Source organism: Hibiscus syriacus, unplaced genomic scaffold, assembly GCF_006381635.1.
Source record: "Hibiscus syriacus cultivar Baekdansim isolate YM2019G1 unplaced genomic scaffold, ASM638163v2 tig00110467_pilon, whole genome shotgun sequence".
Taxonomy (NCBI): Eukaryota; Viridiplantae; Streptophyta; class Magnoliopsida; order Malvales; family Malvaceae; genus Hibiscus; species Hibiscus syriacus.
The window spans coordinates 1,292,404-1,317,305 of record NW_024062749.1 but is presented as its reverse complement, the minus strand read 5'-3'; the positions used below and the strand labels follow the sequence as shown (position 1 = coordinate 1,317,305).

General features: G+C 34.4%; 3 protein-coding genes across 3 annotated transcripts; 1 reads left to right on the top strand and 2 right to left on the bottom strand.

Annotated features, from left to right (window-relative positions):
• Window positions 1-4,932: 4,932 nt before the first annotated feature.
• On the bottom strand, window positions 4,933-9,444 carry LOC120127425 (homeobox-leucine zipper protein ANTHOCYANINLESS 2-like). Its single transcript, XM_039145336.1, has 10 exons — window positions 9,335-9,444; window positions 8,999-9,222; window positions 8,774-8,891; window positions 8,022-8,702; window positions 7,787-7,888; window positions 7,491-7,706; window positions 6,446-6,620; window positions 5,987-6,354; window positions 5,341-5,772; window positions 4,933-5,218 (listed from the first exon to the last, which is right to left on the bottom strand). The coding sequence occupies exons 1-9, from the start codon at window positions 9,398-9,400 to the stop codon at window positions 5,374-5,376; spliced, it is 2,349 nt and encodes a 782-aa protein (XP_039001267.1). The 5' UTR covers window positions 9,401-9,444; the 3' UTR covers window positions 4,933-5,218; window positions 5,341-5,373.
• A 4,777-nt stretch (window positions 9,445-14,221) lies between these two features.
• LOC120127435 (COP9 signalosome complex subunit 1-like) lies at window positions 14,222-18,249 on the bottom strand. Its single transcript, XM_039145343.1, has 6 exons — window positions 17,839-18,249; window positions 17,433-17,753; window positions 16,066-16,182; window positions 15,878-15,963; window positions 14,757-14,991; window positions 14,222-14,581 (listed from the first exon to the last, which is right to left on the bottom strand). Exons 1-6 carry the CDS (start codon window positions 18,247-18,249, stop codon window positions 14,405-14,407), a joined length of 1,347 nt encoding a protein of 448 aa, XP_039001274.1. The 3' UTR covers window positions 14,222-14,404.
• A 4,918-nt stretch (window positions 18,250-23,167) lies between these two features.
• Window positions 23,168-24,622, top strand: LOC120127251 (F-box protein PP2-A13-like). The gene is made up of 4 exons (XM_039145206.1): window positions 23,168-23,209; window positions 23,250-23,594; window positions 23,680-23,798; window positions 24,146-24,622. Exons 2-4 carry the CDS (start codon window positions 23,274-23,276, stop codon window positions 24,567-24,569), a joined length of 864 nt encoding a protein of 287 aa, XP_039001137.1. The 5' UTR covers window positions 23,168-23,209; window positions 23,250-23,273; the 3' UTR covers window positions 24,570-24,622.
• The last annotated feature ends 280 nt before the right edge of the window (window positions 24,623-24,902 follow it).

Genomic DNA, 24,902 nt, shown 5'->3' with positions numbered 1-24,902 from the left:
AAACTCAATTTTCATAGTCAAGCTGCCGGTCGCCAATTTGTCCATGGAAAAATACAAGCCGTCGTATTAATAAATTTGACAGATTATTGTATCATTGACGGTGCTGAAATATCGACTCTCCTTCTCTCTTCTTTCTCCTCATCTTCCTTTGAAATAAGAGTTTGTTATCTATAAACATAATCCATCATGGGAAATTTCCTTGGATTTTAAAACAACTGTTAGAAAAATATGGCAGGGGAAGGAAAAAAAATAAAGGAAATTATACTTTCGTTTTGAATTAAAATATTTTATCTTTGTATTATATATGATACATATAAATTGTTTATAATATATTGATTATATGTGATATATATATAATGTTTACGATATATGAGTTAATCATATGAACTTAATCTTTCAAATAAAAAATCGTTTATAAATCATTTAAACAACATATAATTTAGTAATGTGAATTTGTAATGTTGTAGACTACTACCAACAACAATAAATTACATATTAAACTTGTTGTGCATCTTTACTAGGGATAACATTAAGGTTAAATATCCTAAAACAAATATTTATTTACGTATTTATATATATTTTATCACTTAATTAAACTTAATGTTATAATATTTTTGGGGGCTGAGCATGAATGATCAATTAATCAAAAACAATTAATGATCAAAGTTTACCACAGATTTTTGGGGCTAAACATTGCTTACTGGACCACACATCATGATGTTAGGCCCGTCAGTCCAGTTTAAGAAACGTGATTCGATTCACCCAATGCTTAAAGTCCAAAATTATTAGAAAGAAGAGCCCATCTTCATAGTTTATTTGTTTTATTTTTAGTTTCGTAAAATATGGGGGAAAATATTTCTCACTTTTAGCAACTAAATTTTATATAATTCAAATTATTTATTTTATTAATGATGGGCATGGATTTATCAAATGTGGGCTAAGAATATAGTTATTGTTAGCAACAAGTAGATTTCTAATGATTATATTATGTGTAATAATTAATGAGTGTGGTGCATTGCTATATAATTAATAATTTCATAATTATTAAACTAAGTCGTCTCGAAAACTAGTATATTACATCTAAACAATTTTAGGTTTAAGGGGGCGTTTGGATGGAGGAATGAGGGATTCCTATGGGAATGAAATCTACATTCCCCCGTTTGGTTAGCCCGGGAATCCCATTTCCGGTAATGTAAGATTACCAATAGTGGATTTTTTGGGGTATATTACCGGGAATGTCATTACCTCCCTTTCCTTAGGTATTGTTGGATTACCAATATTTTGGACTAAAATGCCCTTAATTTTTTTCTCAAAAATATCCTTCTTCTGTCATTAAATAATAAAAATTCTACGAAGGTTAAATTACAAATTTATCCTTAAACTATTTTAGATTTACAAAAAAACCTATAATTAAAATTTTATATGAAGTTCAGGGGTTAAAATAAAAATTTACCCTTTCATTAAACCTTTTTATATTTTCAATTTTGTAAAAAAAAATCTATAAATTTTTTGAATTTAAATTTTTTAAAGAAAATATATAAATATTTTCCAACTTGTTAAAAAACAAATATATAATAAGGACAATTTGATCAAATATATATTCCAATAATATTTTATTCCTTTAACCAAACATGGTAATCTTACATTCCTGCTAAGCCAACAAAATACAACATTTACAGTAATCCTATTCCCTAGTAATCTTACATTTCGTGAACGAAATGCACCCTAAGGGTCACTTATATCCTCTTAGTAGATTCAATTTATCATTTTCGCTCTTATGATATTTTCGTATTAATTTAGCCATCAAAGTTGATCAATTGCATCAATGTTTAAAATATTTACTATTGTTCAGGGTTAGGGGTTATCGTTTAAGGTTTAAGGTTCAAATTAGGATTATGGTATAAAATGATGCAATTAAATAATTTTAAGGGTTAAACTGATATGAAAATATTATAGAGACGAAAATGATAAATTAAGTCTACTACAAAAACAAAAAACAATCTTAAACCAAAATTTGAAATTTTAAAATAAATTTCATCGAGTATTTTGATCAATTCTTAAATCAAATGAACGTTGCAGTGTCAATTAAATAACATAAATTTTATTAAAAAATGTCTTATTATTATGATGATGATTTTCTGACTTTTTTTATTTGCAAAAGGAAAAGGGAAGTTAATGCGGTGAAGTGTAGCAATCTTAATCTTCCATTGAGGATGCTATTTAATGCAAATACCAACCTCATCTTTTCATATTTATTACTTTGTATTGAATATCAAACCCAAAGCTGTTGTGATCAAAGCATTAAAGGGTTTCATAAGAAATAAAAAAAAATATGAAAATTTAGTCTAATGGCTCACAGCCTCACACGGCCTATGAATAAAAAATAAAGTGAAAATATGTGTGAGAATTATGAAGCTGAATCCAAACCTATCATATGAAAATGTCAGTGAATAGTTAACGATTTTTAGAGTACGTGATTAAAAAATTTTAATTGATATTTTTTAATTGTGAGTTCAATATCTATTATGAGCAAAATTAATTTTCTCTATCCCCTAAGTAAGAATTGTTCAAAAAAATATCGATTAGTATATAATAAGAGATCATGATAACACATTCTAAAAAAATCAATTTTTTTATACTTTTAGAAACTTAAATTATTTTTTAAAAATATTAGATGATCTAATATTAAAGTTTGAATAAAAATAATACACAATATATATATATACACACACATATCATCTCATGTTGAAGCGTAAGATGGGTTTGACGGAAGGATAGGGTGGAACCCACAAGCATGTGAAATAGAAAGTCCAAAAATGGGGCTCCTCTCGTAAGCCGTAAAGGCCAACTGATATTTCCTCTTTCGAATAGACCTTGTAGTATATTTATATAAAACTTTAATAATTTAATATAATACGATCATTTCATTTTCTTGACTTTCACCTTGGCCCTCGTCCACCTTACTTGTAAACACGTAATGCTGATTCTCGAGCATCCTCCTCTTGTACGTGCATGCATGGAACTATAACGATTGTATATCGTAAAGAGAAAAAAGGAATCTACGTAACAGAAAAAGAAGAGAAAATCGAATCCCATCTTCTCAAATGACAAAATACTGCACTTCACTACTTCTGTTTCCTTTTTGCTCTCTCTCTCTCTCCTTTTATACGATATTTTTTGGTTTTCATTTATAACTTGATGCTGATTAACTATGCATTCAAGGTATCTTCAAATTATCCGGATAAAATTTCATGGGTAAATATAAATAATAATAAAATAAAATATATAAACTAATTATTATATAAAATTCTTAAAATTATAAAGAACCTAAAAATAATTGAACATAACAATTTTGGGGAGCTATGATACTTCCCACCATAGGTTTGGCCCAGTCACTGGACTCGGAAATAGAACTAAGATCAAACATTAGAGGAAGGTCTAATTATTTTTATTTTAAAAGAATGATAACTTAGTAAGAGTTTAAATGAAAGTTTAGTGATGGTAATATAAGTTTTAAAAGTTTAGTGAATAAAATGAAAGTACTTTAAAAACTCAATGACTTTATGCCCTTATTTTAAAATTAATAATTTGTTTCATTCCAAGTGTTGATGTCGATTCTGCACCTAATTGGAGTTGAGAACTCCGCCGCACCCAACAAGTGCATGCAAGATTTGACTCTGAGCAGCCTTTGATTAAGTTAAACTCCACCCCTTGAAATTTGTTCTGAAAGAGAAATATCCAGCCTATGGTTTCCCACCATTTCTTTCCTTCTTCAAGGCGGCAGAAACCAAAACATCAACTCAAACGTCATAGCTGTCTGTTTTTATTGTCCACAAACAACAACCTGGGTCTGAAAAAAACGACACAGCTGTCTGTTTGGGATTCCTGCAATGACATTATTGCATGTAGACGAACAACAATCATATCAACTCAAACGTCCAAAACTCATATTCCTCGGTGCTAACGTGAAAGGATTTAACGCTTAGCCTGTTCCACCCCATAAATTCATCACCATAAAAAAAGCTACCAAACCGAAAGCAAGGCAAAAGCTGCCAACCCAAACCATACATATCCCTTATCCTTTTTGCATCATCATCCAGAAACGCCGTTTCTGTCTGCCCACTTTCATGTCCGTGAAATACCTCCAGAAACGTGGCTCCGTTTCATTGGCTTCCTCCACGTATTCCTTGAGACAAAGCCAAACCCTTTGCATTTAATGACAGACAAGCTTTCCCCAACAGCTTCTGCGCCCGCATTTAATGCATCCTTTGCAACTTTCAACCTAACCCCCACCCTCTCAGTCTCGTATGATCAGAACTTGCATCGGTGGCTCGTTGCTTCTACTTGCGCGCCCTCCATCAAATGTGCTTTTACGCCAAACTTAAAAGGGTGTAAATGAAGAGGATTCAATCAAATTCGTTAGGTTAAATAAATGAATATAAACGAAATGTTAATATTTATTTAATAAATAAATGAATAAAAATATAAATATATCTAATACATTTATGTTTATGAATAATTCTTTTAAAAACTCGTTTATTCTGTTTATCCTTTTATAATTTTACATCTTAAACATTAGTGAAAATATATATCAAATTTAACAAAAGGTGAACTTTAAAGTTAAAACAATGAATATATAAATAAATATGTTTACAAATACTAAAAGAAATATTGACAAAATATAAAAGAATATGTTTAAAAATAATAAGAGTAAAGATTAACTAATATTAAATAAACCAAACATGAAAACGTTAAAAATTAACAAACGGATATCATATTAAAAATTGAATTATTGATAAATTATATATTATATTAATATTTTTTTAGTTTTTAGTAAAAAATATGAAAATAAAAACCAAATCATACAAAATTTAAGTAAAAATGCAAATAATAAATTTTAGGTTAAAACAAAAAATTAAACCAGTTGTGAAATTAGTAAGTTGCCAGAAGCCAAAACCCTAAAGAAAGTGACAGCTCAAAACAAAGATGTTCCATGAGATAATGAGTACAACAGGGATATGCAATCGAAAAATCTAAACTCCCAACCCTGAAAATTAGATTTGATTAATACAACAATAAGAGGAGCTCTTTCCAAACATTTCAGAAGGTCGATCTGAGTCAATACCCGAACCACCACCCTTGCCTCGTTCTGTCCACTTGACTAAGTCGGCCATCACCACGCAAGGAGTCTCCATGAGCGGTTCGTTCTTGACTCAACGCCCTCCGAACTCACCGAGTCGCACTTTCTTTAGTCTCACCACAACCAAACCTATTAGTATCACTAAGTACACCAGAGAATTGCAATTAGAAATTCAACAAAAAGCAAGGGGAAATAAAAACTACTACAGAAACTGCCCTCGAGTCAAAATCACGTCAGCTTTCGCACTGAAGGGCAACTTTGATCTTCTGCACGGTGCACGATATAAGATTATTGACCGTCTCCACCGATTCTACCGTCAGCTTCGCCGTAGGTAAACTGTTGACCAATATTTGGAACGCCAACGTAAGAAGCGATCCACCCACTCTCGGCGACCCTCCATTGCAACCGCCGCTCCCGTTAACCTGTCCATCAGAGATGGGCCCATGAGAGCCAGGACCGTCCGAGATAATTGAGAAACCTGAAGGTAGGAGTGCCACGTATGCAGAATCACCACCGTTCATAACCACGTGCATTGCTGGAATGTCAACGGGCGCGTACACCACAAGCGACCCGGCCGCGTCTATGCACGTCTCTTGCAATATCAGCATACTACCCTGGTTCGGGTTCATGGCCTGCAACGAAAATAACAAAAAGAGGAAAGGTTAAAAGGGTCCTATGCTATGAACTTTTTAAAGGTCCCTGTTTTTTAATATCCTACTATTGTAGTCATAGATACTTCCAAATTCCAGACTCAGCTCGTCCTTTCAATTTTACCCTCTAAACCCTACCCTAAATTATTTATCCATAGGTGAAAATGACAAGAAACAAGAGAGGGAGTATATTTACACTGGCACGGAGGAGGGAGACGCAGTTGCCATGATCTTGGCCTTTAGCAATGTGGGCCATTTCTTGCATTGGTCCACCGTTGGACAATATGTCCCACTCGCTTCTCAACCGTTCATCACGTAAAAAATGGAACAGTCTTTGAGGTGACACCGGCAACCAAACTGATGTAGCGGCACTCAGCACAATGCCCGGTGGTTCGCCGGGGTCGTCGACACTCTTCCTAGTCATAACCCTTACGTCTTCATCCACGTTCCCGACGTTCAACTTGTTCCATTTATGAACCGTCGAGGCACAAACACCGGCACAGAAATTATTGGTCATACGTTGAGCTAGCTTTAACATGCTTCGTCTCCCACTTGCAGTTATAGCTACAAAGACAAAATAAATAATCACCCATGTTCATATATTGCAGTGCAGTTGTAGTTAAATAGTAATTATTTATATAGGTAAACTAGATACCAGTGTGATCTCTAGTGGGAACAGTGGTGGACATAAATATAGCAAGGCATTCGCATTGCCGTTGAAGGGTGGCCACCCACCGTTGGGCACCGAAGCCCATACCGGAGCTTAGTAAAGGACGGTAGAGTTGGTGAACTTCAGTCTCGTCATATTCGGCATGTTCAACCCATGTAACCTGCAAAATTTCCAATAACTTGCTAATTACATTACAGTAATTCAGTAAGTCGTTCAAGATTTGCACCCGGCATTCTGTAATATAAGTACTGACAAATGATATAGATTTATGCAATAGAAAAATACGGGGAAAAAATCTTGAAAAAAAAAATTGGGCTCAACGAAAGTTATTAGTTTGAGTGCGGTGTGACATCGAGATGTGTACTAAAGTCGCCTCAAAATCACAGATAAATACAAATAGAAAGGGCTATCCTATGGCATTTTGACTAAAGGGTCTTTCTCTACGTGAAGGAAAACGAAAACTAACAAAAACAAAGACATCAGCCGGGGCTGGAAATCCGGTCCACCCGCGGTTACATGCAAAGGCTTCAAAATGAGAGAATCGAGGCACCATCAAAGAATACATTATTCTATTCAATAAGAAGCTCAGGGTTCCAATGCATTTTGTAGATATATATTTATGAAATTAATGTGTTTAAAAAACTAGCAAAATAGTAGCTGTAAATAGAGGCTTCCACGGATATATATATAAACAATGGGAGCAGCCTCGTTCCGCGGTGTTGTAGTGGGGGTTATTTATTTTATTGTGAATAAGCAAACCCAGATGTTGAAACTTGAAATTTAAACAATTTTTTGACATTACAAGCATCGAAATCAGTAAATTAAGGCAGGAGGAAGGTTCAGATTCTTGAGAGGGGGGAGTTTAATTCATTTGGAAGTAAACCAGACACTGACAGTGTGGGGTTTGCACTGAGTAATCACTAGAAAAAAAAAGTTCTCGTATGCACAACCATCTTAAAAGTTGGGGATGCAAATGTCTATGGACTCGTTAAAATCTTGTGTTTCCTATATGCTATGAAAAAAAAGGTACCTTGGAGTATCCATTAGGCATATCTTGCACAACACAGCCAGAAGGAAGCCTCCTACAGCTCACAAACGTGGGTGCACCTGAACTACTTTCTCGGATGCTATCAATGGATACATCGACCACTGCCCAAACCCCTTCTGCATGTTGCTTGCAGAACCTTAAGAAACTGACCTCACGAACTGGTACCAAAGGAGAGAGGACTAGGAGCTCAGCATGCATCTGAAACCAAAATAAAACATGGAGAATTATTTGGAAGGACTTATAAGGATTTAAATTTCGCAGGAAATCAACGATTATACCAGTTGAAGTGCACCATTTCTGGTTCCTCCCATGCCATTATATATCACATCAGTAGTTGATGTTCTAGCAATCATACAAGGAAACATCTCCGTCCAACGATCCTATGGAAAAGAAAAGTGGAAACGTTAGTCTACAATTCTACACATCTAAGTGAGAAAATGCTTATAAAATGAGTTCAAAGCCCTTAAATTGAAGAGAAGACTGATTAGTTTGAGGGGTATTTAGTTGACTAACCGAGTCCATCAAAGTTTCAACGAGGGCCAAACTATTGATAATCACCAAACCTGTCTCTCTAGAAGCCTCAGTCACAAAGCCGGTTGGTTTCAAGCCAATGCAAGGAGTGAATGTTATCAAGTACTCGTCATGGTTTAACATTTCTCTTCCACCTTCCAAGCTCCTAATCCAAAGTGGTTCATCAGTTTGAGCCATCTTAACCAGTTCGTCCATGGCAGCCAATGCGAGTTCCAAAAACATCGATCTTTCCACAGATCTATCGAGTCCAGTGACTCCGACTGTCTGTCTATTAGGAGGAGTAACCATTGGTGGCAAAGCATTTGTAATCCCACCTCCAAAATCAGGCCCCAAAGGCAATGTTGTAGCGACCACGGTGCTTAAACCACCAAAGCCATTGCTACCAACTCCAAGCTCTAAACTTGAGTTTGGCATTGGAGGTGCTGAAATTGGACGCCCTAAAAACTTGCCAGCAAGTGCACAAACACGATCTAACTCATCTTTTAAGCGAGCGTTCTCAATCCTAAGATGTTGCTCTTCAAGTGATATATCACCAACAATTGCTGGACCCCCACAGTTGGTACAAATCGGGTTCCTCATAGCATCCCTAATAGACAAGTTTTCAGCTCGAAGCTTATCGTTCTCCTGTTTTAGCAATGAGTTCCCGTGGCGTTCTAATTGAGTCTGGAAAATTATCAAAGTTTCAAAATTACTACACAGTCCCAGCAAAAAAAAAAGTTGGTTCTTGCATATACCTTCATTTGAGTACGGCGATTTTGAAACCAGAACTTGACCTGCCTGGTTTCTAAGCAAAGCCTTTTGCTGAGCTCTAATCTCTGTTTTTCATCGGGATGAGGGCACTCCTTAAAGAGACTAAACCAAAACCAATGAAGGAATCAAAAAGGCACATAACTTATTAAGGCGATGTTCCATAGGAGAAAAAAACTGAAGCAGCTGAAAAAAGGAGCATGAAATCATACGCTTCAAGCTCTTGGATTTGCTGAGGAGTGTGTCGGTGGTATCTCTTCTTCCTCGGAGGTTTGTCAGCGGCGGCTTCTTGATCATCACCCGAAGCACCATCCATGTTGTCACTGCCAGATCTGCTCTCGTGTTCCTCTTCTCTGCTTCTTCTCCCAATACTTGCCTCGAAATTCTCACCCAATCTGGTCTCATGTCCTTGGTTATTATCTATGTTTGGTTGTTGCTGCAAAAACATCGGAGAAAAATAAAACAACCCAGATTAGTTTTCCAAAGAAAAAAAAAAAGCTAGCAACAGAAACATTACGCAAGTAAGTGTGTTAATTGTTTATCATTACAAGAGCAAGAGAGAGGCCTGAAGAGTTGAACATGTTCTTAGGAAGTCCAAAAGCACCAGTTGACATGTTGTTGCTATAAGGGATGTCTGCAACTATTCTTGCACCCAGAAGGCTTTCATTAGTACCTATCAAGCACTCAGCTTTGGTTTCCTTTTTTTTCCTTTCTTTTCTCTACAAATTTACCCGCACAGCCTTTACACTTACACTCCCATCAAAACCCAAATTTGCAGACTAAAAATATACATAAAAAAACAGTGTTCCACAAAAACCAACCAAATGAAAAGTAAAAAAAAAGGATAAACAGAGAGGATAGAGGAGACACGCGGATGAAAAAACTGGAAATGTCTCCAACTCCCTCTCTACAAAAGAAGTGATTTCGAATGGAGAGAAAAAAAGAGAAAGAAGGCAAGCAAAACCCCTTTTGTGTTTGTTTACTGCTGCTTAGCACTTCGTTCTCAATCCCTCTCTCTCTTTCTCTTTAACAAAAAAGAACCCCTTTTTTCTTGGTGTTTAAGGTCTGAGAAAGTGAAGAAAAAAGCTTTAAAATCAATTGGCTGGAGCGTTTCAAAGAAGATAGTAAATGCGAAACCTAGTTTTGGCAAGGATTTTGTGTGATATCATGCTTTTAGCTCGTTCTCTGCATGATCCGCACTCTAACTGCACTACTCTTAAAGCTTTAGATAAAAAAAATTAGAAAACAAAACTCCAAAAAAAAAAAGGAAAAGCTGAAGATAAACGTAATATGTGGATTCTTTCTTCTCTTCAAGAGTCAGTGACTGACAGTGAAAATATTTACTTTTTTTTTTATTTATCATTTTTACCTGATTTTACGACACAGTAAGTTAAAAACAAACAAACAAAAGGGAGAAGTCTAAACCCAATTTCTGACGTCGACATTGATGGGACAGAGTTTCAGATTTGCTGCCCCTTTTTCTTCTCTCTCTCTCTCCCCATAAAAATTTCAATACATTGGGATCTGTAGTTTATGATCAAACAAAGAGAATTTACGGTTTTTTTTTCTGTAGAGATGGTAGTTCATACTGCTACAGGCAATTTGCATGGACATAATCCATCAAAGAAATTGAAGAATTTATACTCTGTGAGATTCAATCTCATAACCTTTAACATATAGATCATTAATGGAAAGTCATGCTACCACATGAGCTAGAAAATGACAAAACAGATATTTCACAGATAAATGGTTAAGATTTCATGTCAAAAATACATTAATTTTTTAAAAAAATACTAAATTTATATATAAATCTATATAATAAACTTAAAATTTATACTTGCACCTTTTACATTGATTAGTATAGCAGAAATTAGAAAGGCACATGCCATGTTTTGCCGACACAAGGCAATCTTAAGTCTTAACCATGACTGTTGCATTGCACTGGGAAACACATCACTCTCCCTCTCCCCTTAAGATTCTCCTTCATCTTCCTCTCAAAGGACCCATTTCAACTCCCAATTTTATACTCAACAATCAATCTTTTTCTTCACCTAAAGTACTGCAATAATCTCTCTACGGTAAATGAATTTCACCTCCCCTTGTAAGTACTGTCGGAGTGGGTGATGACTAGTAATTATGTTCGGGGAAAAAAGAATACAAAAACTAGCTGCCATTGATGAAATCGAAGAGCTAACTTTAAAAGGAAGTACTATTTTGCATAGAGAAATTGAAAGCCCATTAAATAAAATCTCAATAACTTGTTAGTTTTCTAAGGTGTTCAACGAAAAGCGAGTCCAATTATAGAGGGAGTGAGTTAATATGGGCAGATGAAACGAATCCGAGATGGCTCAGTTGTGGGTGTTGAATTTTCTATCGAACGAGCTTGAGTTTGGATCATTTTAGATTTAAATCATTCGAGCAAAAGAGGTAAACGCATTGAATTTAAGGTAACATTTTGGTTGATTTTTTTTTTTTGGAAAGAGAGGAGAGGGCCCACTCCACCCACCCTCCTCCTTGCTCTCTTGCTTTTTGCGGTTGCATTAATGGCTTCTCCTACTATTTCCAGCCTATCCCCATTCAGCTTACATTAAAAACGCCATTCATCTTTTCTCGGAAATACTGCTTCCACAAAAGAAAAATGAAAGCAAAGCCATACCCTCGCCTTGCTTTTCACGGTCCCAACACCATCCCCTCATTGTCCTAAGTTGAAAAAGGCACCTCTCAAAGTTGAAAACTTCGATAAAGCACACTATCTTTTCAAAGGCTTTTGATCCATCCATTACCAACTACATGTAATACGCCTATGCTAAATATGTACATGTTTTATGTTTAGGGTTTTGGAAATAATCATTAAAGTTAGTCACATGAATGATATATATATATATAGTCCATGATCTAATTACATAGTGTAAAACTTTTTAGCTTTAAATCTTTTTATGATCGTTGGATGAAAGGAAATCAAAGACTAAGATTAACAGTAGGAAATGTGAAGATATTCACTGGGAGAAAAATAAGGAGTTAATCTCAGCCTTTGATTTTTCCTCATCCAACGATCTTAAAAATGTGAAAAACTTTTTAGTTTTACACTAGGTGTAAGTGGATCCTAACGCTGTATATATATATATTAGGGTTAGGATCCACTTACTCAATATAATTTTTTTTAGTTTTACACATATTTAATACCATTGGATTAGTTAATTGCACCACATTCTCAACTATGATCTTCATTCTAAAATAATCTTAAACTTTTAAACACTTCAATCTTATTTAAAATTATGACCTTCACTTTAATTTGACCCTCGATTTTTTTTAGTTTCATCCCCAAAAAATATATCTCATTCTAAATTGGTACCCAACCTTTTAGATTTTCTAATTTCATCTTCAAACCATGACTCTCATTATAAATTGGTCCTTAAATTTTTAAATATTTCAATTTTAACTCCAAACTATTAATGCATGCTAATCACATCCCATGTTAATAAAATTGTTATAAAAATAATTAGTTGTCGTGTGAACACTTATGTAATTGGAACGTTCAAAAGGTCAAAGATCAATTTAGAATGGGAATCATGGTTTGAGGGTGAAATTTGAATATTCAAAAGTTTGATGAGTAATTTAAAATAAAGGTCATAGTTTGAGAGATATGATGCAATTAATTCGTGTTATATTTGTTTCGTTTTCAAAAACTTTGATCTTATTTCATTGGGAGTTTAGGGGCAAGTAGTAGAAGATGGGGAATAAAAGGTTGAATAATTGTGGAAGCACACTTATTGTTACTAAAATGTTGAAGCTACAACCAGATGAAGACAGGTTCCCCAAGCTTGGTTGTCTTTGATTTATTGCAATGGCAGGTCGGGTTGATATGAAAATATTTACCAGCTTCAGAGCAGGATCGGATTAGGCCCAAAATAACAGGCCTTAGACCCAAAGAAATCAAGTCCTACGAATGACAAGCTGGAAACATGATATATGGACAAGACAACCGTTAACCATCAACCGATAATAGTACCTGTCATGGCTCAAGTTGCAAGATCAATACAAGGAACCAAAGATAATGTCTTGTTGGCTTTAGGAATTCAGTCCCAACCAATCAAGTGCATGGAATGATTCCTCTTTCATGCACTCTCACGCACTAAACAATACGAAGATGCCAAGAGTATTGCGTATAGGAAAATAATTATGTGTAAGGCTCATTGGATTTTCATCTTAAAATTGCATTATAAAAATTGTACTTTTTAAATCAAAATTGAAACGATAAAAAAAAATGGACTCATCCTACACTTTTATGAGCCTATCCCTAAAATAAAAAGATCCAAGTACCTACAGGCTACAGCGATAGACATTGGTATAGGCATTAGCATTAACATTGACATTTAATTTCACTCTCCCTTTCAGCCCATATTTTCCTCTTTCCTCATTTTGAGCATGAAATCCGACATCAAACTTTTGGTACAACAGGAATGGTATGTTTGATTACCTGAATTGCAAAGGATGGCCCTTTTCTTTCAACTGTTGTTTGTTACAAGCACATTCTGGGATATAGCAGTGGCCAGTGAGTCATGAATCTTACCCGATTCATGCTTTGGTTATCATCAAATTCATCCAATACTTGATTCATCCCCCGACAAACACACGCCTGTTGTTTTGACAAGAAACTTTTATATCAATTCATTAAATTTAAAAGTTTCTAATCGGTTTACAGATATTACAATCTTATATCAAGAGAACTATTATAATCACTTTCTTTAATCAAATGATCCAATCCAAGCTTCATTCTACAGGAAGGTATAAATCCGTAACCCATCTCGAATAAAGAAACCCCTATCTTGATGGTCGACTCTGACTACTAACACCACAACCAACGAAGGTACCAATCCGTAAACATGATGACATTAGCCACCAAACCAGTTGGCCCTTACCGGTGCGTTGATCCTGGTAACAAAAGCCGTGCACACCCAAACCTGACCATCCGGTCCAAAGAATTGAACACTCAAAGAACCATCGAAGCAAGACGGGGTTTGCTACCAAATTTAATCAAATATGGCAGCAGCAGCAGCAAAAGATGAAAAAACTTGAAATGATCCTACAGCCTAAAAAGGAAAAGGGTCCATCACTACACATGAAAATCAAAAGGCCCAAATGATAATAACACGCCGTATATTATGTAGTAACAAGGCCCGTATTGATACCGTTGCCGCAAAATTGGCACAAATGGATCATATGCAGAGAATTAGGCAGAAATCAGCTGGACCTGAGAATTTATCAACAGTAAATGAATTCATACATATGTAGAAACAAAGCACTCGGCAGGGCATCTAGAATTAAAAAGCCTTGCTTCAATCAGATTGTGCATTCAGGTTTGTATTAGTGTTATGGTAGTTATTTAAAACAAAATAGAATAAAAGAACAAGGACCATGATCAGAAATTTTAAAAAAATGTCAACTAAGAAAACAATAATTGAAAACTCGTAAGAAAATTTTAGTGTATATACAAAATAATGTTGCCCGAAATCCATTAAATGCACTCTCCACCACCATGGACCCAATCTTTCCTTTGTATAACAGGAACCAAGGCCAAACCTTATTACGAATTTCCGGGTCAAGCTTCAGTCCATGGTTCAGACTTTCCTGGAAGCCTTAAGATTGCAGTCACGCTTGAGAAGATTTGCCCTCAGCAGCATTGCCCTGACGTCCTGATCAAATTCATTTCCGGTTTGCAAAACCCGCTGGAAAGTTGCATTTCTTTGATCTGCATGCCGTGCATAAAGAATTTTGTTGTGCGAGTCTATCCGAGCCTGCAGAGACATTATATAATCTTCGTAAGAAATTATATGAAATTTGTACTCATTGGCCGCTGGAGGGGATGCAGAAGAATTAACAAACCAATTGGGTCTGATATTTGAAAAGCTGCACACGTGTACCCATGCACTGATAAAACGTATATAAGCAATATACCAGTGCCACAAATACCTGTATCTGGTTGTCAGTAATCAAGGCTTCTAGTTCTTTCTCTAGCCCTGAAACACTTGTTTTAAAGGCATCGGCCATCATTCGCATATCAACAGAAACAAATGGGAGGGTATACTGGATGAGGGCTTTGTTGCGGATTTGATCATATAAGGTCTCAACATGGTTATATAAATGGATGTCAAGCATCAGGTTTGGTTTGAGGTTTCCAAGATATTCTAAGCAAGAAGCATAATGGCTGCAATAAGAAAAAAAAGAGTTACAATCTAAATCACCAGATAACAATAAGTGCTTCTCATTAGTTGGATTAATAACAAACGACTGGCTGGAAACACCAAGTAATCACATATTATTCTATATATCATAGTTATCATCAGTTGGACTAATAATAATTAACAAATACGTGCTTCTCATTAGTAACCAAAGTAATCAGGTACATGTTATGCTATTTATCATAATTATAATCAGTTGGACTAATAACAATTAACAAATACATGCTCCTCATTAGTAACCAAAGTAATCAAGTACATTTTATGCTATTTATCATAGTTACTACCAACAAGAATGACAGCATAAAACAACTCACCATCTTGCCTCCTTACAATATTTCCTCTTATTCTTTGCCTCAAGTAATAAGCCAGGACAAATACCAAAAGAATTCTACAACTTCCTTAATGTCCAAAACATATTCCTTTACACCATTGCAGAGAAACTAAGGCCTAGATATACATTATGGTTGAAAAGTGCTTTTGGAGCCAAAAGCACTTTTGGCATCGGAAGTAACAAAGAACACGGAACTTTTGAGATATAAAGTGTTTTTCAAGCCAGCTTTTCAACCTAAACGCAAAAGCTAAATAATAGTGCTTTTATCTTTTGAAAAAGTGCTTCTGGGTGTAAAATTATCAAAACACCCTCTTTTATTCTTCATATTTTACAATTAAATATACTTTCCATCATATGTTTAAAATAGACATTTTAGCTTTCCACAACACTTTCACAGCAATGCCAAACACTTAAATTAACAAACCACACTTTTACACAACACTTTTCTATAATATTTTTGAAAAACACTTTTCAACCCAACAACAATGGAAATCTAAGCTTAAAACATGAAGATGATATACCTTGAGTAAAAATCATTAATAAGCTCCCTCACTTCAGGTACTAACTCCAAGAAATCCCGGAAGTTGATATTGTCTATAACTTTGTTCTGAAAAATAAAAGCATTCAATTACTAAGAAATATATTAAATGACGTAAGACATGGATGAAAAATAAGGGAGCGGGAAGGGAAAGTAGAGACAGATAGATGCCTTTAGCTCAGTTCGATCAAAGCTTGCAAGTGCACAAAGTCCTCCATAAGTAGCAACATCTTGAGGAGCAATAACCTCACTGTACGAATTCCCCAATTCTGGACCAACTTCCAAAAACTGCAATCCCACAATGAAATGATAATTGGGTCAAAATACAACTAATCTCAGAACCCCACTCTTACAATATCAAAAGAATAAACCCTCAACCTTATAAAGCTGTCAAGAAAACTTCAAATTAATTAAGGCCCTCAAGGCACAGAACTAGGGTTGCTTATTGAGCGAGTCGATCGCGAGTTGGACAGTACTCGACTCGTGCTCGTTAAAAAATTTCGTTGCTCGACTCATTGCTCGTTAAGCTCGCCGAAATTTTTACCTTATTTTCTTAATTATAGATACAATCTGCTAATACTATACAGAGCTTAATATAAACATAAATTAATAAATTTAACCAAAAATATTATCAAAAGAGTGTATGAAACAATTTCAAAGTCTAAACTCAAAAGTAACAATCCACAAATACATTCAAATAATAAATATGGTTTTTGAGTGAAGCAAAATACTAATTAATAATTTAGTATTTTTTTTATTGTTTATTAGAAAATTAATAGATTAGTAATTTATCATCTTTTCTATTATCTATTAGTAAATTAGTATTTTTTTAATGAAATAATTTTTTAAGATTACTGAAAAAATTATATAAAAAAAATTAACGAGCTGCTCGTGACTTATCGAGCCGAGTTGGACTTTGCTCGAATCAACTCGTTAAGGTCTCGAGTCGAGTCATCCCGAGTCGAGTTTTTATCGAGCTTTGACCGAATTGAGTTCGAGTTGCTCAACTCATTAAGCACCCCTACACACAACCGACGGCATTCCCATCAAAAGAGTACTATTCTACTGATTTTCTCATATCAATTTAGCCAAGTGTCGAAAGTTTTTTGCCATAATCTATGGCAAAAACAAGAACTAAAAGATTATTTCAGGCTTCCTTCTAGAATGCAGTGTGCTGCGTGATACCTAGTAGATTGTTTGAATTGAGTCCATAAAAACTTACTAGGCTCAAGTTCCAGGCATATCATTTTGAGATTATAGTACGAAAATATTTCGAACCCAAATACCAGCCACTAGACAATGAGTTTATAAAGGATGAAACTTGGAATTTTGTATCAATTATACAATGTGAATAAGAACCCATTTTCAGAGATACACAACAAGCAAAAATCAAATGAATCATATATATACTACTAATCTCTTCGACAGATTTTTGGCATATTAACTTCAATACACCTGGCCAATAAAAGATAGCATGTAATATCAACTAACGTCAAACAGAAAAAGAATCCATGATGACAAGTTATAAGTTGACAAACCTTACGAGCAGCAAGCTTGTACTTCTTAGCCTCCAAATGAGCCAAACCAGAAGCACAACATAGCTTAGCAACAGTGGGGGGGTCAAGTGCCTCAGGTGTTAGCTCAGCTCTACTAACGTAGCTAGTCACATTACTAAATTGAACCATCTCAATGCTGACAAGAATTGCATTCAAACACATCTGAATAATATGCTTTGACGTAGTGCAATAATCGCGAGTTCTAATATAGCTTTTAAAAGCATCCCCCAATGCACCATGAGCATAGTAAAAGTCCCCAAAATCATTGTATCCCATTCTAATACTTTCTTTGATTAAATTCGTCTGAAAATTAATAAATAAAGAAGAAAGTCACCCTACCTAAACAATTTAAAAAGAAAAAAAAGTTTAGTAGAATAAATTGAATTACCCTATAAGCATTGAGTTCGCTTTCGAGCTTTTCTTTCCTCTGCTCGTCTTTTCGCTCAATCGTAGAGCACCATGCAGCATCCATCTCATAGTTGGGACCCAATCGACCTTCGATCTTCTGAACCACTTCACGGTAAAGCTGCGTGTTCTCCCCCTTTTTGATTTCATCATAAGCCATCCTTAGGGCTTCCAATTGCATCGCAGGATTGTCGCAGCGGCTTGCGATGAATATGAGCCGCTTGATCTTGGTCCGACCCGTGTAAAGCCCAGCGTACGCCTCGATGTCCAGTGGTTCGCCGCTTATAATTGGCCGGTTCTTCCGTGTCGATGTAGAAGACAACGGCGCTTCGTCGACGCCGCCGGTTCCGTTGGCCTCCATCATTGGATTTGAAGTGTCCTCCTCGCCATCCATTGTGAAGGAAAAACAAGGAACTAAAAATTGAAGGTGATGGGATTAAGAGATATTTTAGGATTGGGGATTGTCTCTCTGGGAATTATTTTGGATTTTCACAGTAACAGTGACGGAGGAGAAGGAGATTGGATGGCACGTGACGTCTTTAAGAGCTTGCTTGCCGACGTAACAGCTCCGTTTAAACCGCTTACGGTTAATAGACTTATTCACAATCTGGATTCTGGACGAAAATTATTAAAAGTATATATTTGTTCGAAGCCGACTGCCTGTGTTTATTTTATCATTAAATTTAAATAAAATATTTTATTTATCGAATGATAATTTAAATTAAAATAATATTTTAAAAAAATTTAAAATTTTTTTTTACTAAAGATAAAATATTATATTTTTACATTATTTTTGAATTTTTATTAAATAGAAGAATAACAGGGATAATAACTATGTCTCTCCTTAGATTATTTCCCTTCTTCATCTCTAATTTTTTTAATAAAAATTAGATTTTTTTTGTTTGTTTCATATTTAATCAGATTGATAACAAATTATTACCTTAAAATTTGTCTGTTTGAATCAATTAAACATCATATAAAAGTGAGATCAAATAAAAAATTAAAATTTTTAAATTGTGAGTCTATCAAAATCTCGATCATACGAATCCTAATTCTTATGTGCATAGCTTTGGATTGTCCCTTTGTGGACGTTGATCTGTTTATTGATTTTATAATCTTGATCGTTTAAAAAGAATTTTAGTGTAATTATAGAATTTTTATATTAACATATCAAATATGTTGTCTTAAATATCTCTATTAAAAAAAGTTTTTTTAAAGGTCAATATATATTTTGATACATAAATCTAATTTTAGGTTTAATTTTATATTTAAGTTTCTTTGATAAATTAGGTATTTAAATTTTTTTTAAAGTTTATTTTGATATTTAAGTATTTGAATTTATTTTAAGGTTGAATTTAATATATACTTAAAAAAATTATGGTTCAACGAAGTATCTAATTTAATTACTTGGTTCAAGTTTGCACATATGCTTAACTCGTTTATCCAGAACGATAGTTATAGTAAAAGACTTATTTGAACTATAGAGTTACGTTTAAGTATTATTTTTCAAAAAATAAATTTTAATTAGACGTTTAATTGGACAAGAAAAAAAATTAGATATTCAATTAAACTTTGAATCTAAATTCATAGTATTATTGGACCGACAAATTTAAATATCAAATTGAACTTTGAAGATAATTTCACATACCGAATTACATATAAATATATTTTTACAACTACTCTTTTTTTTTTAATAAAAAACATCGTTATAATATTAACCATTAAAAGCATCCGGAATAAGTATATCGAAAATACATGCAGGAGAGTCGAAGACATAATAAATAAGACTGGAATAGATAAAGCATAAGAAACAAGTTCGTGGGCAACAACATTGGCCGAACGTCGAATATGTTGAGCACTGATTTGTGGAGAGTACGCAAACAATGTGCTTTGACTAAGTGGAAACCAAGAACAGATAAGCCGGCAACCAGAGATAGCAACTAGCGAACCACAAATTCGGCTCACTCTCTATATGGATAACGGACCTAGCCAAGTCTATAACCATTCGAACGCCATGCAATAATGCAGAAGCTTCCATTATACGAGTGTTCGATGATACTTGAATTGGAATGGCATGTGAGGCGACCACAAGACCATTATGATCTCGAGCTATAACCTCCACTGTGATTTGTTCTCGTTACCAGTCACGTAATGATTGTAAAGTTTTGTTGGTAATATGGTCACTTGGATTGCAAGTAACAAAGTACCCTTATGATGAATTCAGCATTTGACTTGAATGTATACATGTCATCAGATGAAACGTGTCGCTGATCCAGAAATCCCCATTTCTGGGTCCATTAACTCGGTGCTGACTCAGTTCCACGCAGCTCTGGCTAATTGTAAATTCATTCAAGTTGGTGCATTAACAAAGGCAAGGCAGTGATAGTGGAGAATATTTTCATGCCAAATCAACTATTTGCTTCTTTATTTTTTCCGCTTAAACAAATCAAAAAGCGAAATCTAGCTTGTTGCCTTTTCATTTTTTTAATCCCTAGGTGTCACCAGAATTAGGTACCGTCAAATTAAATTGTTTCAATTCTAAAAGGTAATTAATTGAGTTTCCCCCCTAATGGAATAATAAAAGAAATCAACTCAATCTCTAATTGAAAATAACATGTAATTAAATTCCTTGGATATTGCTATTTTCCCGTCATTTGTCACATAATTATTTAACAGATCGTTAAAAATATTATAAAATTTACAATTTATGATTCAAAAGTTTAACTAGATGAGGGACTTGTTTTTTTTTTCCTTTTCGTTTTAGCCTTCTTAATTCTTAGTCAAACACAAGCAAAGCTTATTCAAAATAAATCGTAAAGATAAATCGGCGTGGATGTCTTTTAATAAAATACGTATGTTCGTAATTAAGAAAGGGTTATCATTTCGTTAAACAAGAATTAATCCAAGATGATTGATTGAAGTGCGCATCCCATGCGTCTCTCAAACCTTGGGGGCTTCATTTTTCAATGTTTTTACACTAAAATAATCATCCAGCTCTTCAAAACCCTTAAATTCTAAAATATAACTCGTTAGTTGTTAATATTAGGTTAAAAAATGATGAAAAAAATGTTTCTTTAAGTTGAATAAAATGACATTTTAAATTAAAAACTATTTTAAAATATCCTTAAATCAGACTGTTGCATAGCAAAACTATCCATCAAAACCAATTACATTCACTCTAGTGTTTAGATCCTGTTTTGGGTTCCGAATAATAGAATCACATATCCTCGTACAACGGTTTAAATTCTAAATTAGTTTCAAACATCTAAACATTCTTTCATTGAATCTTTAATGAATTAACATGACTTCATGTCCTGTTGTAATGTTATAATTTATAATATTACAAGATAATATTTATTTAAAAGGTTCTAATTTATTAATAACGAACATATATCTTATAAATACAATTACTCAAATTTAAATTTATAAAATATATTTTATTTTATTACTGAATTATAATGTCTAAGAAACGACAACTTAATTTAAAACTAAAAATTAAAAATATTAATTTTTTAACATCTATCTAACCTAAAAAATCAATTTTTTAACCATTTCGATTAAAACTACAAATATTGCAAAGAAGTATCCTCCCTCAATAGATTCTATAATAGTATAAGAAGAGAGTATGTTGGGGTTGAACAATGACAACTGCCCTGTCACCGGGTGCCAATTGCCACCATGTTGTGTGAGAGGGTCAATGAAAGTAGGGGTGAGCAACGAAATCGAGAAAATCGAAAAATCGACACGAATCGAGTAAAACGGTTCGGTTCGATTCGGTTTGGCTTTAAATGATTCGGTTTTCAGTTCGGTTTAAAGGCTTCATTTTTTTGATTCGGTTCGGTTCGAGTTTTTCATATGGAACTCATTTGTTCCATATTGAACCGAATAGGTAATTTTTGTAAAAAAAAATTATAGTTTCAAGTGATTTTTTCATTGAAAAACCGAACCGAACCGAACCGAAAAATCCGAACCGTTAAAAAACCCGAACCGAACCAAAAAAACCGGTTTCGATTTTTTTCGATTTTTTAACTATTCGGTTTCGGTTTAAATATTGAAAAATCATTTATTTTGGTTCGGTTCAGTTTTTGGTAAAAAACCAAACCGAACCAAATCGAATACACCCCTACATGAAAGTATTTAAAGCCTCTAATTATTAAAGTTAAAGCAAAAGTGGAAAATAATTTGGGGATTAAATAATAAACTATCAATAGAAGTCACTGATCCCAATCAATTTAAAACCAAGCTGTTGCTTTTGCTTCTCTGTAGGAAAAGATAAAACACTCGTCACCCACGAACTACAAAGGAAACTAAACTCTACCTTATTGTGTAATAAAAAAGGAAGGTCCGAACCTGTTCAAATGGATAAGGTTAAGGTACAGAATAAATTAATTAGCCTTAAAATGTCACATCGATGTTATTGGTTCTGGATTATGATTGATTAGTAGTTAACTCCAATGGGATGAGTTCATTAATTACTAATCAATTTTTAAAATAAAAGGGTAGTTATACTAATGGGTCATTAAGTGTTTGATGTTTTCACTTTAGTTATCAAACTTTTATAACTTGTATTATAATCATTACTTTTTTAAATTTATTTTCATTATTATCATTGTTGTTAGTTGACATAACATGTTAAAGTATTATTCTCTAAAAAAAGTTCTAAGATTTCAAATTGACAAGCGATATAATGGTCAAATTTTCGATGAATGGAGCTATAGTAGGTCAATCACAATTGTTGGAAGGTTTGTTCGATTTCAAGCTAATCCAATAGTTGACAATGAAAACTAAACTTTTAACTTTTAATTTTGATTGAAACTTTAAGAGATTAATTTTTTTTCTAAAGAATTGAAATTGAAAAAAATAATCGAACAATAATAAAAATGATAAAAAAAAGCTAAAACTATTATATTTTTAAATTTTTTTAACATATATCTCACGTTAACTTTCATTATCGATTTAACAGTTTAATGATTTAAATGAATGTTTGTCATAACTACAGTTATTCTAATGAAAGTTTTTCAATTGTCAAAGTGAAATTATCTTAAAAGTCCACTGTCTATTAATGTAGTTTAACGAAAAAAATACGCGTGTCTACTAATCCAGTTGCCGTTAATGAAAGTATTTGGAGCAGACATCAGTATAAGTACCTAACCTGGGATTCAGCAAACCAAGCTAAACAACGGTCACTTTTAAATGTTGATAAAGTGGACAAGATCTCCACTGATCCACTCTCCGTCAAAAACATCCTTTAGTCTCACCTGAAACAGCAATTTTACACAGGTTTTACACAATTTTTCCTCGGATTTCATATGACAAACTCCGGGTTTAGTCTCTACTTTTCCAGGTTCTCTTAGTTTAGTCTCTGTGATTCGAGAACAACTCAGGGTTTTGACCTTTCTGGTTAAAAAAAGGTACTTGATGGGTGCCAACTTATCTGCTGCTGCTGAAAGGGATGGAGGCGGTCCTCCATCGAGGCCAAGACTCGGTGACATACCGGAGAGCTGCGTGGCCTTGATCTTAGCACAGTTAAACCCACCTGAGATTTGCAAATTGGCCCTATTGAATCGATCGTTTTGCAGTGCCTCATCAGCTGATTTCATATGGGAATCGAAATTACCCTCCGGTTACAAGTTCATTGTGGAGAAAGTACTGCTAGCAGATACAAGTTTGATAAATCTGCAGAAGAAAGAACTTTATGCCAGGTTGTGCAGGCCTAATCCCTTTGATGGTGGCACAAAGGTTAAACATTATATAGTATCCGTTTTTCTCTTTTTTAGTGGTTTAGGTTAATGATCTAACAATGTTGCCTTTTGGCTATATGCAGGTGATACGGTTAGATAAGAACACAGGTGGTGTTTGTTTATCGATTTCATCCAAGGCGTTGACAATCACCGGGATCGATGATCGGAGATATTGGAGTCATATCTCCACCGAGGAATCCAGGTGTGTTTATCTTTTCCAGATTCTAAATTAATCCAGGTGAGAATCCAGGTGCGTTTATTTCCACCGGGATCAATTTAGATGTTTAATATAAGTTTGACCATGATTTATATCATTTTAAAGCATCTGATGAAGTTTTAAGCATGGCTCTAGGTTAGATCTGAGCTAATGAAGTCAAAAGAAGGATATGATTGATATAATATTGATACTTGACAGATTAAATTAAAACGATTTGAAATTGGACTAATTTAGAACTTATGTCATAATTTGGGGACTATGATGCAATTAACCTTTTCTTATCTGTCATGTTTCTAGCTCAAGCTCTTCCTTTGATTTGATCTTTTCTGCAGATATCCTACAGTAGCATACCTTCAACAAACATGGTGGTTTGAAGTAGATGGAGAGCTGGAGTTTCAATTCCCTGCAGGCACATATAGCCTGTTCTTTAGACTCCAGCTCGGGAAATCCTTGAAGAGACTCGGTCGTCGGGTTTGCAACTCCGAGCACATCCATGGATGGGACATAAAACCGGTCCAATTCCGTTTAACAATTTCGGACGGTCAGCATGCCGTGTCTCGATGTCATTTAGACAATCCAGGGAACTGGGTTCTTTACCATGTTGGGGATTTTGTTGTTGGGAACTCTAATGCATTGACAAAGATCAAATTTTCATCAACTCAAATCGATTGCACTCATACCAAAGGTGGCGTTTGTGTGGATGCTGCGTTAATATACCCCAGTAGCGTAGGGAAAGAGGTCAAATCATGGTCGTGAGAAAATCCAGAGGTGTAAATACCGATCACTTGTAAAATCGCTTGTTTTCTTGGTAGCTCTCGTAGGGTTGTGTTTACGTGAGAAATAGTGTCTATAATTGTCATCTGGTTATCATTTTTCCTCAAATCATAACAGATTTGCAGCAATGCTTCTTTGTTTTGCAATGCCACACTAGGTGCTTGAGCCAGGTTGTTGATTGGTGGTGTTTGAATTAACTAATCGGATTGTTTGAATGCAATCGAACGGAGATATTCCTTGGGTCGACAAAGTAGATCTTCTCATTTCATAGGTTCCGTTCTTAATGCAAACCACAACACACCTCCCTTGCTCCAA